At 44.7% G+C, this 15,497-nt stretch overlaps 1 protein-coding gene across 2 annotated transcripts in view; it reads left to right on the plus strand.

Moving 5' to 3' along the window:
- Window positions 1-15,497, plus strand: part of SMTN (smoothelin) — a 189,049-nt gene that overhangs the window by 136,940 nt on the left and 36,612 nt on the right. For both annotated transcript variants that reach the window (XM_075319947.1, XM_075319948.1), the window contains exons 11-14: window positions 7,456-7,608; window positions 7,765-7,840; window positions 8,631-8,795; window positions 11,505-11,567. In XM_075319947.1, coding sequence (XP_075176062.1) covers window positions 7,456-7,608; window positions 7,765-7,840; window positions 8,631-8,795; window positions 11,505-11,567 — 457 coding nt within the window. The remainder of the gene's footprint in view (window positions 1-7,455; window positions 7,609-7,764; window positions 7,841-8,630; window positions 8,796-11,504; window positions 11,568-15,497) is intronic.

The following is a 15,497-nucleotide window of genomic DNA, read 5'->3' on the forward strand; positions in this document are numbered from 1 at the left end:
ATTAATTTCCGCGGTTTTGCAGGAAGCGATGTCATTATGCCAGGAAGAGGAAGTGGAGCAGAGTAAACACAGACGTCACACTCCCTGGACGCCGCACAGAAGCACTTCCGTGCGACCTCCAGGTGCCCGTGCAGTCTGTGTCCTGCTCCGGCCTCGCGGCTGCCTGCACTGCAGGGTGTCAGTGTCTGCCCGCAGTGTCAGCAGCTTGTCACGCGGCAGCGCAGGCAGACACTGACACCCTGCAGTGCTGGCAGCCGCGGGGATGACGATCGCTGCTGTCAGGAGGTGAGATCATTACCTGCTGTGACGATCTCCTGCCTCCTGACGTCAGCGCTGTCACTGCCGTCTATGCCCGTCTCGCGAGCGGCCCGAGACTGTCACTAGCGGTGACGTCACGGGCTCTCGCGATACTTCTGACTACGCGGCGGGCATAGAAGTTAGTGACAGCGCTGACATCAGCAGTACAGGAGATGATCACAGAAGGTAATGATCTCATCTATGCTCCTGATGGCAGCGCTCGGCATCCCCTGCAGTGACCTGAGCTGACCTATTGATGTTAGCTCAGGTCACTGCACAGCTCTCCCAGCCAATGGGGAACATTCTGTTCTTCATTGACTGGGACAGCGACTATGGTATGGATCGCCGTGGGACCCCCCCCCCTTATTGGATTACGCCGGACGTGAATTGATTGTTCTTTTCAATAAATTGGTTAAAGAGGCTATGTGGGGAGTGTTTTTTCAAATAAAACTTTTTTTGTTGTCTATTTTTTAATTATTACTGACTGGGTTGGTGATGTCGGGTATCTGATAGACGCCTGACCTCACCAACCCCAGGGCTTGATGCCAGGTGACATTACACATCTGGCATCAACCCCATATATTACCCCGTTTGCCAACGCACCAGGGCGCGGGATGAGCTGGGGCAAAGCGCTAGGATTGGCGCATCTAATGGATGCACCACTTCTGGGGCGGCTGCGGCCTGCTATTTTTAGGCTGGGGAGTGTCCAATAACAGTGGACCTTCCTAGTCTGAGAATATCAGACCCCAGCTGTCCGCTTTATCTTGGCTGGTGATCCAATATGGGGGGGACCGCACGTTTTTTGTTTTAAATTATTTATATAATTTAAAATAACAGCGTGGGGTGCCCACTGTTTTGGATTATCAGCCAAGGTGAAGCTGCCAGCGGTGGTCTGCAGGCTGCAGCCGTCTGCTTTACCCTAGCTGGCTACAAAAAATGGGGGGACCTCACGTCGTTTTTTTTTAATTATTTATTTATTTTATGGCTAAATACAAGGCTAAACACCCTTTAGTGCCACATGAAAGTCACTAAAGGGTGCCAGCTTAGAAAATGCAGGGAGGTGGAACATTATATAGGTTTTTCTCATCTATCTATCTATCTATCTATCTATCCCTCTATCTATCTATCCCTCTATCTATCTATCTATTCATCTATTCATCTATCTATCTATCCCTCTATCTATCTATCTATTCATCTATCTATCTATCCCTCTATCTATCTATCTATCTATCTATTCATCTATCCATCTTTCCCTCTATCCATTATCTGTCTATCGATTATCTTTATTATTTATTGCAGGGACAAACCTGCGGTAAATCCGCGGCAAAACCGCATGCGGATTTGGTGCGGATTTTTTCCGCAGGTCCGGAAATCTTTCACTGGCAGAAGTTTCTCAAGAAATTTTCTTGATAAACTTCACATTTCTAGTGCGCACATAGCCTAAAAATGTGTTTTATTACTTGCATGTTCCCTATGTAAATGATCAGAGGCTCTAGTCCCCTGGGCGTCGCATCGCCCTTTCGTCGTTTGCATGTTTTCCGTGGTATCACGCCCCTTTGGGCGTGATACCATGGATTTACATGAGTGACATCAGTCAGCTCATTGAGATCCCGCGCATGCGCACTTACCATTCCCGCAACCTTGTTATTTGGGTGCTTGCTTCTCATCTTCTGACCATGCGCAGAGTGCGTCTGAAGATGAGAAGCAAGCACCCGGATAACAAGGTTGCAGGAATGGTAAGTGCGCATGCTCGGGATCTCAATGAGGTGACAGTGACGTCGCCCATGTAAATCCATGGTATCATGCCCACATGGGTGTGATACCACGGAAAACATGCAAACACCCACAGGGCGATGCGACGCACAAGGGACTAGAGCCTCTGATCATTTACATAGGGTACACGTAAGTAATAAAACATTTTTATACATTCACATTACACACCATTACAACACAGGGATGGATAGGAAGGGGTTACTAGGCCACACATCACTCTGCTACTTGGTTAGAACGTATAAGGGACCTGACGGGATCCCTTTAATATGACATGCTGGTAGGCAGCTTCAATGTATATAGTTACATACATAGTTACATAGGTTGAAAAAGACGTAGGTCCATCTAGTTCAACTTTCCTCCATCAATTATATATTTTGTCATTTGTCATATAGGACAGGTTGTCTTGGACATTAGGTCCTCCTGATACACAAGCCACTATCTATATTTATCCTGAGCTCTTGAGTAGTAGATAATGGCTATTAAAACTTTATATTTTGTTGGCTGGCATATTGAACCATCACCATTATTATATGACTTGAGTCTCTCTAAGGCTAGGTTCACATTTCCGTTAAATTGTATCAGTCACAATCCGCGGCTCTGGTAAACAACGGCATCCATTTGGCGATTGATGACAGATTGCGACTGATGACCTTGCGTTGCATCCGCTGCACCGCGGTCAGTCGTTTTTGGACTGACCGCCGTGTGGGAGCAATGCAGAATGTAACGTTTTTCGGGCTGTCAAAATTAACGCACCGCGCAGGAATCTCTAGCCATCCGTCACCCTTCTAATCTATGTCTATGGTGCTGGATTCCGTCGTAATCCGTCTTACAACGGAATCCAGCGCTGGATTCCGTCATGCTCTACTGAGCATGCCCAGCATATTTGGCACACCCACTGGGCTGTCCCAAACACAAACGGATCATGACTGATCCGTCTAAAAACGGATTCACAGTGAATGTAACGGGCGCGACGGATCAGTTTTTTCACAGGATTCCTGTGAAAGGAATCCTGTGAAAAACACATCCGTTGCGTCAGTTGTCATCTAAAAAACGACTGATCCGTCACTAACGGACCTGACAGATTTAAAACAACAGAAATGTGAACCTAGCCTAAGGTATGTTTCTACATTCACTTGCTTGATGAATTTTTTGCAGTCAAAGCCATTAATGGACCGTAAGCAAAAGACACCTGTAAAAAGACCGACACTTTCTTGAATCCAGCCTTGACTGTAGCGTCCAAAAATTGCATCAAGAACCTGAATGTGGAAACATGGCCTAATTCTTCCTATACCATGGTGGTAATTTGTCGCAGTTCCCCTGTACAGCATCTAGCGACGTGCTTTGAATTGTTCAGTAACATGTTGTGTCCTGATATAGCTATTTGGATCTGGTGCCAGATACATTCCTTTCTGTTTGTGTGGTTTATTCGCTACTCATCCATCCAAAGCCTCCATTATAGCCTCTGGTTTCACATCCTGCATAGAGCTTAAATTGTGGGCCATGCTCCTTTTATCATCAGTGAAATGGTCTCACACATGTGATAATGTACAGTGAGACATGGAAAGCGTTCTCCAGCGTACATTAAGACGTTTCATTTAGAAAACTTTACGTTACAGTCTGGATTGCTTTAGGACATTGGGACTGGGTTTAAATATATTTAATATATTATTTGTTCAAATACTATCACTGGCCCTCAGCGAACAGCTGTCATAGTAGGTGGAACCAAGCGGCTCATATTCAATGGGCTCATCATGTAATGAATAGACATGTTGGATCCTCCAAAATGGAGAACAGTTTAGATCAGTGGTCCCGAACCTTTGACCTTGAGAGCCACATCCAGGTCTGAGAAAAGGTCTACATCCAGTTCCAGGCCTCATCACCGTAGTGACACCCCAAGCCCCCATTACTGGTATAATGACAGACAAAGATTTTCCACAGAAATCACACTACACCTCTTCATAGCTCTTTGTTAAACCAGGTACTTTATGCACCGAGCTGAAAGACACCTGCTTGAGGTGAAGCAGAACATCCTGAGGCTGAAAATAAAGAAAAAATCTATCAGAGAGATAGCAGACATGCTTGGAGTAGCAAAATCAACAGTCGGGTACATTCTGAGAAAAAAGGAATTGACTGGTGAGCTTGGGAACTCAAAAAGGCCTGGGCGTCCACGGATGACAACAGTGGTGGATGATTGCCGCATACTTTCTTTGGTGAAGAAGAACCCGTTCACAGCATCAACTGAAGTCCAGAACACTCTCAGTGAAGTAGGTGTATCTGTCTCTAAGTCAACAGTAAAGAGAAGACTCCATGAAAGTAAATACAAAGGGTTCACATCTAGATGCAAACCATTCATCAATTCCAAAAATAGACAGGCCAGAGTTAAATTTGCTGAAAAACATCTCATGAAGCCAGCTCAGTTCTGGAAAAGTATTCTATGGACAGATGAGACCAAGATCAACCTGTACCAGAATGATGGGAAGAAAAAAGTTTGGAGAAGAAAGGGAATGGCACATGATCCAAGGCACACCACATCCTCTGTAAAACATGGTGGAGGCAACGTGATGGCATGGGCATGCATGGCTTTCAATGGCACTGGGTCACTTGTGTTTATTGATGACATAACAGCAGACAAGAGTAGCCGGATGAATTCTGAAGTGTACCGAGATATACTTTCAGCCCAGATTCAGCCAAATGCCGCAAAGTTGATCGGACGGCGCTTCATAGTACAGATGGACAATGACCCCAAGCATACAGCCAAAGCTACCCAGGAGTTCATGAGTGCAAAAAAGTGGAACATTCTGCAATGGCCAAGTCAATCACCAGATCTTAACCCAATTGAGCATGCATTTCACTTGCTCAAATCCAGACTTAAGACGGAAAGACCCACAAACAAGCAAGACCTGAAGGCTGCGGCTGTAAAGGCCTGGCAAAGCATTAAGAAGGAGGAAACCCAGCGTTTGGTGATGTCCATGGGTTCCAGACTTAAGGCAGTGATTGCCTCCAAAGGACTCGCAACAAAATATTGAAAATAAAAATTTTTTTTTGGGGTTTGGTTTATTTGTCCAATTACTTTTGACCTCCTAAAATGTGGAGTGTTTGTAAAGAAATGTGTACAATTCCTACAATTTCTATCAGATATTTTTGTTCAAACCTTCAAATTAAACGTTACAATCTGCACTTGAATTCTGTTGTAGAGGTTTCATTTCAAATCCAATGTGGTGGCATGCAGAGCCCAACTCGCGAAAATTGTGTCACTGTCCAAATATTTCTGGACCTAACTGTATATGTATGTGTATATATATATATATATATATATATATATATATATATATATATATAATATATATATATATATTATATGAATATATATTATTATTAATCTGAGGCAATATTTGTAGCCAAATACAGAAGTGAACATAATTTAATGTCTTTACACATCTTGCCGCAAAACCTGCCCTGTGAACATACCTTTAAGGGACCATTTTTTGTTACGACAACTGGTCTCCTTCCAAATAAAAAAATCCTTATCCCTTCTCTTTACGGAAAGGTGGTCTACTGATCTACATTTGAAAAAAAAATTCTGCTGACTTGAAGTATTTTTGCTGATTTTTACCCAAATAAAAGGTTCTGATTTCCGATTTTGATTAAAAAATCTGCAACACATCAAATCTTTTCACACAAGAGAAATGTTTGATTTAAAGGTTTTAAAGTCGAATATCGGGGGTAATAGGAAATTGTGAAGAAACAATAGCACGTAATATATCTGTTTCATGCCAAAAAACAAGTCTGTCGTCTAACCAATTGAGTTATAGTGGAAATTTTAATTGTGATGGAGAAATTTTTATCTTTTTTGATGCTCTGGAATAGTTACAATCAGGTTGGTCACGCTATAAACATCAGCACTAGTTTGTGTTCCATCTGCTTTGGGTATTGGATTGAAGATTTTGTCTGTGTTCATGCCTGTAATATTTCCCAGTGTTGGATGTTGATCTCCCCGAGGTCAACCATCTGTACCTATGTAATATTTCCCATGCAGAAGTAGCAGTCATCAACATGGTTTTGAGGCTTTCACAACACCATTGAAACTCCAAAGCTGAGACACTTTCTCTGACCCTTAGTACACTGTCTCATGTTTTCAACACATGACCTTCACTCTTTATGGTGTGTCCAAAGTTTTTCTGGTCACCAAGTTTAACCCCAAAAATGCATGATACGTTTTGCGCAAAACATCACATATATTTGTCCTTTTGGGTGTTGTAAAACAACTACAAATGTAGCAGGATCATTTCTGCACCATCCACGAACTGTTCGAGTGTTGGATGATGTATTCAACAAAAACCTCTTTTAAGCCACATGCTCACGTTGAGTATTTGGCGAGTGTTTTTTACTTCCATATTTGTAAGCCAAAACCCAGAGGCGTTTGCAAAAAAAATGCAGATGTGGTATGCGTATTTCTATCATACTCTTCCTTTTTTTTTTTTTTTTTTAATTCCACCACTGGTTTGGCTTACAAATAGTATCTGAAGAGAATAGCAGCTCCCTGCAGAATGATTGAAGGATGCGATGCTGGGAAATCCTGGTCCGGCTCCCAGGTGAAGGGTAAATAATCGAGAAAATCCAGCACCAGCATAAATAAAATGAAAAAGTTTATTACAAAAATTAAAAGCCCATTACACATACATGTTTAGGGCATAATAGAAACATGGAAACATCATCCATGTGGTGCTGTATTTTCTCGATTTTTATTGGCTTACAAATACCGAGGTAAAATTAATCACCAAATAGTCAGTGTGCACATGATCTACAGAGATAAATTTGCGGCAACTTGTAAGCCTCTTGATCAACTGAATGCTGCTGTCGGCTTTCACACTGCTTATATAACCATACAATTCTGATGGTAGCAGTTAACTGCTTATTAAGCAGTCTTCCTATTAGTTATACCGATTGCATATGTGTTATATCTTTTTGCATATTTAGCATATCTAAAACTAATTCTATATAATGCTACATTAGTGTAACAATTCCTCAGTAAGCAGTGTTTTGCTGAAAAACTGGACCTGACTGGCGGAAATGATGTGATTTTTGGATTCAGCACACCAAAATTCATAAAGATCACCTTACCTTGTAGTCAACAAAATTGATGCAGAGCTGTGTAATTGAAGACACATCTCATTTTGCTTGTCTAACATGTAAAAACCCTTTTAGTGTAATTGTCCTTAGTTAAGATATCGGGAAACATTTAGATAGCCAACCAATTAAATTGTTAATTATTGCTTGATTTCCAAGATCTAAAAATAAATTGTCAATAAATCTTCTGATGATATCTGTGTCTCATCTATAGCAAATGTAGGACCGTGCTTGGCCTAATGTCTTGCTGTTCTGCAGGTGGATCCGGAGCCTTCACAACAGGGCAATCAGCAGGTTGAGGTATTTCTTCCCAGCACAATTGAAAATGTGAAAGTGGAGATAGAAAAAAAGGGCAAGGTGACAGCTGAGGAACTGCGCACCATTGAAGATGAGGACGTCCTTGATAAGATGGTGAGACCAAGTGTTTGGGTTTTTTTGTTTTGTTTTTGTGTAGCTTGTCTGGTTACAAATCCAATGGACATAACTTTGGCAATATCAGTGCAAAACCTTAGGTCCATATTAATTTCCTGGAGTCTCATTCATGTCTTCATACTTCTTGTGCTGCAGTTGGATGGCACCACAGACTTCGAAGAGAGGAGGTTAATCAGAACTGCAATGAGGGAGCTACGACAGAGAAAAAGAGGTACTCTTGCAGCCTTGGAGAATATAATGGCTCAGTCATTGCAAGTCGACAATAAAATCTACATCTAATTAGTGTTTGTCTGTCTCTCTACCTCTGTGTCTGTCTCTATGTGTGTGTCTGTCTCTCTCTTTCCCCGGCTGTCTCTTTGCCCGGGCTGTCTCTTTGCCCGGGCTGTCTCTTTGCCCGGGCTGTCTCTTTGCCCATCTCTATCTCTCTGTCTCTTTGCCCGTCTGTCTCTTTGCCCGTCTCTATTTCTCTGTCTCTTTGCCCGTCTGTCTCTTTGCCCATCTGTCTCTTTGCCTGTCTGTCTCTCTCTGTCTCTTTGCCCATCTGTCTGTGTCTTTGTCTGTGTCTCTGTCTGTGTCTGTCTGTCTTTTTCTGTCTCTTTATCCGTCTCCCCACTGACATTATATTACCTCATACATAAGCTTCTTATACTAACTGTTTATTTTGTTCCTATAGCAACCACTGACAGTTGCCATTAATAGCCTGTAGCTCCCACCTCCATTCAGTTTAATGGAGGCAGGATTTTGGAGAGTAACTGTAAAGCACGGGGTTAGATTTTCCCGTCAAAACATAGTCTATGACATTCCCTGAGTCACATGAGGCGTCTATGCAAAATTGTGATTGTAAATGCGACGGTGCGGATTCCTTTAGCTGACATACATACACACATACACTCAGCTTTATATATTAGATACAGGCAAAATTAACGTCTTGTAAGCTAGTTACTTTTGAATGGTAAGTATTTGGATTGTACATTTTATTGAATATTTTGGCTTTTCATTAGAACAACGGGAGAAGGAAAGAGAGCAGCGCTTACAGGAACTAAAGAACAAGGAGAAGGAGTCCAGGATGGCAAGGAGCACAGAGACAAGTTTACGGCAGACTGAAACCACAAATCACGGCTCTGCTGTTAGCACCATCACGAAAACGCAGAGGTTGGTTCAGTCAAGTAAGTAAATGTTTACCAGAGATTATTTTAGTTTTTTTCTGCAAACACAACAGCAAATAAAAGACTTTAAGGGGTGGTGCAAAATCAAACTAAATTTCCATCTAAATCCCAAACTATTTACTGCCTTAATCTAAGCTATTTTCTAATATACTTGTGCTAAAAATTCCTATCTATTTCATAACTACACTGTCTAACTGCTATTCTGTTTTCTTTTTTTACGGTCTGATGACACTTCGTTTGAAAAGAAGTGCATGCTGGGATACTCAAACAAAGCGTCATCAGTGTAGGAAGCAGAGGCTGCTGTCACTATTGCAGCCCCTGCCCCTCCTTGAAATGGAGTGTCATCAGTGGTGCTGTGCTCATCCTTGCTCTGTCCCTGGGAGTTGTACACTGTGCGACCTGCACAGTGACAGCGTCCGCTCTGTTGTATGCTCAGATAAGAGTGTCACAGCCTGTGCTCTGATGACACTTTCAGCATCCCAACATGTACTGGGATTCTCAAACGAAGCGTCATCAGACAGGAAATATTAGGGTTACAGTGGTGTGGGGTTTTTTTCTTGTGTTTAATATTATATATAAAATGTAATTTATTTGATATTTTGTATATAATATGATTTATAAAAGACAAACCTTAAAGTCTTGCAGCCTTGGAGAATATAATGGCTCAGTCATTGCAAGTCCACAATAAATAAGAAAATCTGATCCAATTTCACAACTAGAGAAAGAAATAGTGTATTGCATGAATCCCAACAACATTCTAATGGAGCTGATGCGGATATAGGGGTCAGTCCTTCAGTTCCAAAGATTACAAAGTAAAATTGGAAAAAAAACACTATGCTACAACATTGGGTAGAAATGTGAGAGCGAGCTCACCACCCAATACAGAAAAAGGATTATGTGAACAAAGTCCTTGGTTTCCAAATGATCAATCTAGTACAATTTATGTAGTGACATATATTGCAGATTCACTAAACTGGATGAGCAGTGAAAAGGTATTTATTATGCTCACAAAAGTAATTAAAAAAATGCTATGTCTTTAAGCGCTGTTTTAATTAATTTCCAAGTATAATAAATACCTTGTTCGAATAGCGTTAAAGAGGTTCTGCCTTTTATTAGACATATACAACCTCCAAGAGATAGATAAACACTGGCCCCTTTAAATTGTGTTGTACCAGCTATATGTCGTCAATATCCAGATCCTCTGCAGTATACCATGAATGAAGGTATAGTTAAAGCCGAGCGGTGCCGCATTGCTTACTATAGTATAAAAAATAAGTATAGGAAAAAGTGTGGAATGACCACAGGATGATGTGCCAGTAGTATGAAAATAGATGCAATATCCATCTGGAGCTCACCGTTGGCGTTCTGTCTCCTTCTGGATATCTGCATCAGTCGTGTTTTACTTCAAAGTCTAAGGCTATGTGCCCACGGGGACAGTGTCCTGCGGATATATCCGCAAGACATTCCGCAGGAGCTCCCAGGAAACAGCACCACAACTTTTGTCTGTTTCCATGCTGCGGAATGTCGTGCGGATATGCTGCGGGCATTCTGCATTGAGGATACAGTACCATGGCTTCGGCACTGCATCCTCAATGCAGAACAAGTGCTGCCGTGATCGGGGGAGTTCATACTTACCTCCATCATGCAGCACCTCGCTTTCCGGCAGCCGGGTCACTCTCTCAGCGTCTGCAGAAGAAGGTGGGCGGGCCTGAACTAGCTCCGGCTGTCACATGACCGGAGCTCGTGCAGGCTCCGCCCACCTCTTCCTTCCTGACCTGGATTCACCGTGCTCCTGTACACCGGACGAAGAAAGTGACTCCGGTGAGGCAGGTAAGTATATGGGACCCTGCGGAGAAATCCGCAACAATAATTGACATGCTGCAGTTTTTTCCGCACGGAAATCCGCACGATTTCCGCTGCGGAAAAATCCGCAGCGTGGGCACAGCATTTCCTAAATGCCATAGAAATGGCTGGGGAGTAGCTGTGCTGCAGATTTCTGGAAAATCCGCAGCTTTTGCGTGAGAAATCCGCGGCAAAATCCGCGCATTTTCCACAGCGTGGGCACATAGCCTTATAAGTGTAACAGGACATGGCATATAATGCTATCCGGTGGATACAGATCGATAGTAACATCCACTGGTCGTGTCATGCTGGGGTTTGCTAGTGTGCAATTTTTGTACTGCATTTGCACAAGGTGAATTGTTGAGTGCCCCGGCCAGCGTCATCTCTGGCATCCATGTGCGTGGTATCCTAGGGTTAACGTGTGACTTCACAAGCTGAGTGGTACTGTGGCCTAGAAAAAAAATGCAGTTTGGAAAAAAATCATTATATACTCAGCGAATGGACTCAGAACCTCTATTCTAGTGGTTGGTTTAGGACCAAGTCATGGAACGCCCAGTAATCAGATATGTATAAACTATAACTATACTGTTTACACTTTAACTGTTTACACCATTGTGGAAAAATGCTTTTAAATCTCACATAATCAAGGTATATGAAGGAGGGCAGGTTTCACCTATTTAATTGCCCTTATTAAATAAGTGTCTAAAAGTCATGAAGCATTAACACGTAGCTCTTGTGTAAAGTAGTTCTCTCTTTTGTGTCCTCTCGTTGTACTGCATTTGGACCAATATGTATCAGCCACGTGTGGTAGAGTCTAAGCAGGATTTCTTTTTTCTTTTTTTTTTAAATATGAATTTTGTTTTGCAGATGATGGCAGCAAAACATCAAGAACCACAACTTTAGAGGCCAGTTACGTAAAGCGATCGGAGAGTGAGTATATACAATTTCTTATCCCATTTCTTTCTTTTAAATCATCACTCCATTTTTTGGGGGTTTTTTTGTATTGCATCGCTGTGGTGGTATTTTAAAAGGGTATTCCCATCTAAAAGATCCTATCCCAATATGTAGTAGGTATGATAATAATAATAATAATAATAATAATAATAGTAGTAGCAAATATCTCCAATTAGAAATGTAGTATAGTTATTTTGATTCACTATTTCGCTTACCTCATGTTCAGGGCACTGCAGGACCTTAGGAATCCATGGTTATGACCACAAGCAACTAACTTTGACTGTATGCATGGTCGTAACCATGGATACCTAAGGTTCTGCAATGCCCTGAACATGAGGTAAGGGACAGTGAATCAGGAGAACTATACTACATTTCTAAGTGAAGGTATTTGCTAATATTGTTACTACACCTACTGCATATTGGGATAGGATCTTGGAGATGGGAATAACCCTATAAATTTATGTCCCCTGACCCCTGTCTGTTGCTCACCTTCTGGCGGCTTCATCTTCTATCGCCGACGCTTCATCGGACTATAGCAATTTGTAATCTGCCAGAAGCTCCAGTGTTTCATGGAGCACGCCGGAGGTCACAACTCAATAAAACTCTATGAGAGTCTCGTTCTGGTTCTCATAGAGTTGCAATGAGCGCTTGTGACATAACGTCTGACTTCCGGCCAGTCAGACGTCACTGTCACAAGCTGGCACCGCAGGACTGGAGTGGGGTTGGTAAAAGGTGAGGCCATTGGAACGAGGGGGCTTAGATTTAAAGTGCCACTCCAGCTCTGAAAGACGTCCCCCCCCCAAAAAAAAATTACAAAATGCTGCAGTGGTTCTTTTAATTACTTAAGGCTTGCAAGCACAGACCAGGCAATGTAGAGCAGCCACATTATTAAGGTTTCCCACATAAAGTGCTGTCTGCATTACCGCTTTGGTTATCTTTGCATATTCCGTCATTGTTGCATTGTGAGGGTTTTGATGGATCGGATATCTTCCCCCATAGCAGCAAAGCAAGGTCATATTCTGGATGACTGATGCAGGTTAAAGATAAATAATGGTAGGCTGCAATCCCAACACAGTATGTCTGTAATCTGTACCACATGTCACAATTCATAGATTAAATGGCCTTTAATGTTAATGAATTTTTCTGCAAACCTTGTAGATTTCACATATCGTTTATTGGATTGTATAAAATAATAATGTGGTTCTCCATTTAAATGTATTTTCTTTGTCGCTCCATTGGGAGACCCAGACAATTGGGTGTATAGCTTCTGCCTCCGGAGGCCACACAAAGTATTACACTTTAAAAAGTGTAACCCCTCCCCTCTGCCTATACACCCTCCCGTGCATCACGGGCTCCTCAGTTTTTATGCTTTGTGTGGAAGGAGGCACACATCCACTCATGCATTCTCATTTTAGTTAATCGGTTGGAAGAAAAGTGGGCCCCCACGGGGCCCCCGGCATGTTCCCTTCTCACCCCACTGCGTCGGCGGTGCTGTTAAGGTTGAGGTACCCATTGCGGGTACAAAGGCCGGAGCCTCATGCCGTCTCCTTCACCATCCCTTAGCGGCTCTGGGAGAAGTGGGATCCTGAGCGGTCATCCATTCACTGGGACCGTGCTCCCTCCGCAGCCCCTGTGGGAATCTGTCGGACAGGAGTCTATTTATCCTCAGGGACCGGGCCCTGCATCACTAAGGTACTCTGTGTCCCCATGGGGGATGTGCATGGAGCGCCTTCATCCCGGACGCTGCAGCAGCTGCTTATTTGTGACGGCCGGCGGACTTCCGCGCCGACCGCGCCTGCTTGTCGGCCGCGGTCTTAAATTTAGTCCCCGGCTTCAATTGCGGCCTAGTAGCAAAACTCCCACCCCCGGGCCTGTCTATCAGGGGTAAGGGCGGGACTGCCGATCTGACGTCGGATGTGAGGGCCGGAGCATCCTGTATGTTTCCTCCCCCCTCACTGATCACTGTGGGGACTCCAGATTCCCGCACTTTTCTAGCGCCGCCCACGGCCCCACTCCTCCCCAGAGAGCTCCGGCAGCCATTTTTTTGGCATTCTGCCTGTGGAGGATTTCCAGGAAAGAGCTCTGCAACACTGGGAGACCTAAGGCAGGGAATCTGGAGGACACACGCTCCGCTTTTTAGCGGTCGGTAAGCCACACCGGTCACCCGCTGCTGGTCCCCTTAGGGTGCCGGAATAGATACTATATATTTATATATTTCTGTTCGGTCGGGCTGTATACCCTTTCCCATATACCCTCAGTGATCACTCTCCTAGGAGACAACAGCATGTCGTCCACAAGGAGCAAGGGTGCCAAGGCACAGGGTTATTTTGCGACCTGTACCTCTTGTGCGGCTAAGTTACCTGTGGGTTCCACCTACCCTCACTGTGAGCAATGCTCAACCCCTGTTTTGCTTGCTCAGCTGGAGCCTCGGTCACTATTGGGCCCCTCGGCTCAGGCAGACCCCCCTGCTCTCCCTGTCCAGGCGGCAGGGACAGAGTTTGCTGTTTTTGCTGAGAAACTCTCCGAGTCACTTTCACAATCCATGGCTCAGTCTATGGACAAATGGTCTGCCAAGCTGCTAGAAGCTTTGCAGTCCAGACCGGTCCTTACACAGGCCCCGGGCCCTGTTGGATCGTCGCCTCCAGGCCCCTCTCTGTCCGCGCCGCAGCGCGCTCCCAGGGGGGGCCCTAGGTCTCACGTGGAGGACTCCTGCCCGGACCACAGTCCCAGACCGGCTAAGCGGGCTCGCTGGGAATCTTCCCCGACTTCTTCACGCTGCTCGGGTTCCCAGCTTGAGGACTCTCTGGAAGACGAGGCGGACGTCGCAGCTCAGGGCTCTGACCCTGACGTTGCTCTCAATCTTGATACACCTGAAGGGGACGCCATAGTAAATGACCTTATCTCGTCTATCAACCAGGTGTTAGATATATCTCCCCCGCCGCCACCTGTAGAGGAGTCGACTTCTCAGCAGGAGAAACACCAGTTTCGGTTCCCCAAACGTACACGGAGTGCGTTTTTCGATCACTCTAACTTCAGAGATGCTGTCCAGAAGCCCAGAGCGGTTCCGGACAAGCGCTTTACTAAGCGCCTTACTGACACACGTTACCCCTTCCCCTCTGACGTAGTTAAGGGTTGGGCTCAATGTCCCAAGGTGGATCCCCCAGTCTCTAGATTGGCGGCTAGATCTGTGGTATCGGTTGCAGATGGCTCATCGCTAAAGGATGCCACTGACAGGCAGATAGAGCTCCTGGTGAAATCCATCTATGAAGCCACGGGCGCGTCTTTTGCCCCGGCTTTTGCAGCCGTGTGGGCACTCCAAGCTATCTCAGCTTGTCTGGCTGAGATTAATGCGGTCACACGTAATTCTGCTCCGCAGGTTGCGTCTTTGACTTCTCAGGCGTCAGCTTTTTCTTCCTACGCCATGAACGCAGTTCTAGACTCTGCTAGCCGTACAGCGGTGGCATCCGCTAACTCTGTGGCAGTCCGCAGGGCCATGTGGCTGCGCGAATGGAAGGCAGACTCGGCTTCCAAGAGGTTCTTAACCGGTTTGCCGTTTTCTGGCGACCGCTTGTTTGGCGAACGATTGGATGAGATTATTAAGGAATCCAAGGGAAAGGACTCGTCCTTACCCCAGTCCAAACCAAAGAGACCTCAGCAACGGAAAATACAATCGAGGTTTCGGTCCTTTCGTCCCTCCGCCAAGCCTCAATCCTCTTCGTCCAGCAGGCCGGAGAAAGGCCAGAGGAATTCCTATGTGTGGCGGGCGAAGTCACGCCCCCAAAAACCCGCCGGAGGCAATGCCTCCAAGGCGGCCTCTTCATGACTCTCGGCATCCCCGAGCCGCATCCTCGGTCGGTGGCAGGCTCTCCCGCTTTTGCGACGCCTGGTGGCCACATGTTCAAGACC

This window comes from Anomaloglossus baeobatrachus, chromosome 1 (assembly GCF_048569485.1).
Source record: "Anomaloglossus baeobatrachus isolate aAnoBae1 chromosome 1, aAnoBae1.hap1, whole genome shotgun sequence".
In the NCBI taxonomy this organism is placed as follows: domain Eukaryota; kingdom Metazoa; phylum Chordata; class Amphibia; order Anura; family Aromobatidae; genus Anomaloglossus; species Anomaloglossus baeobatrachus.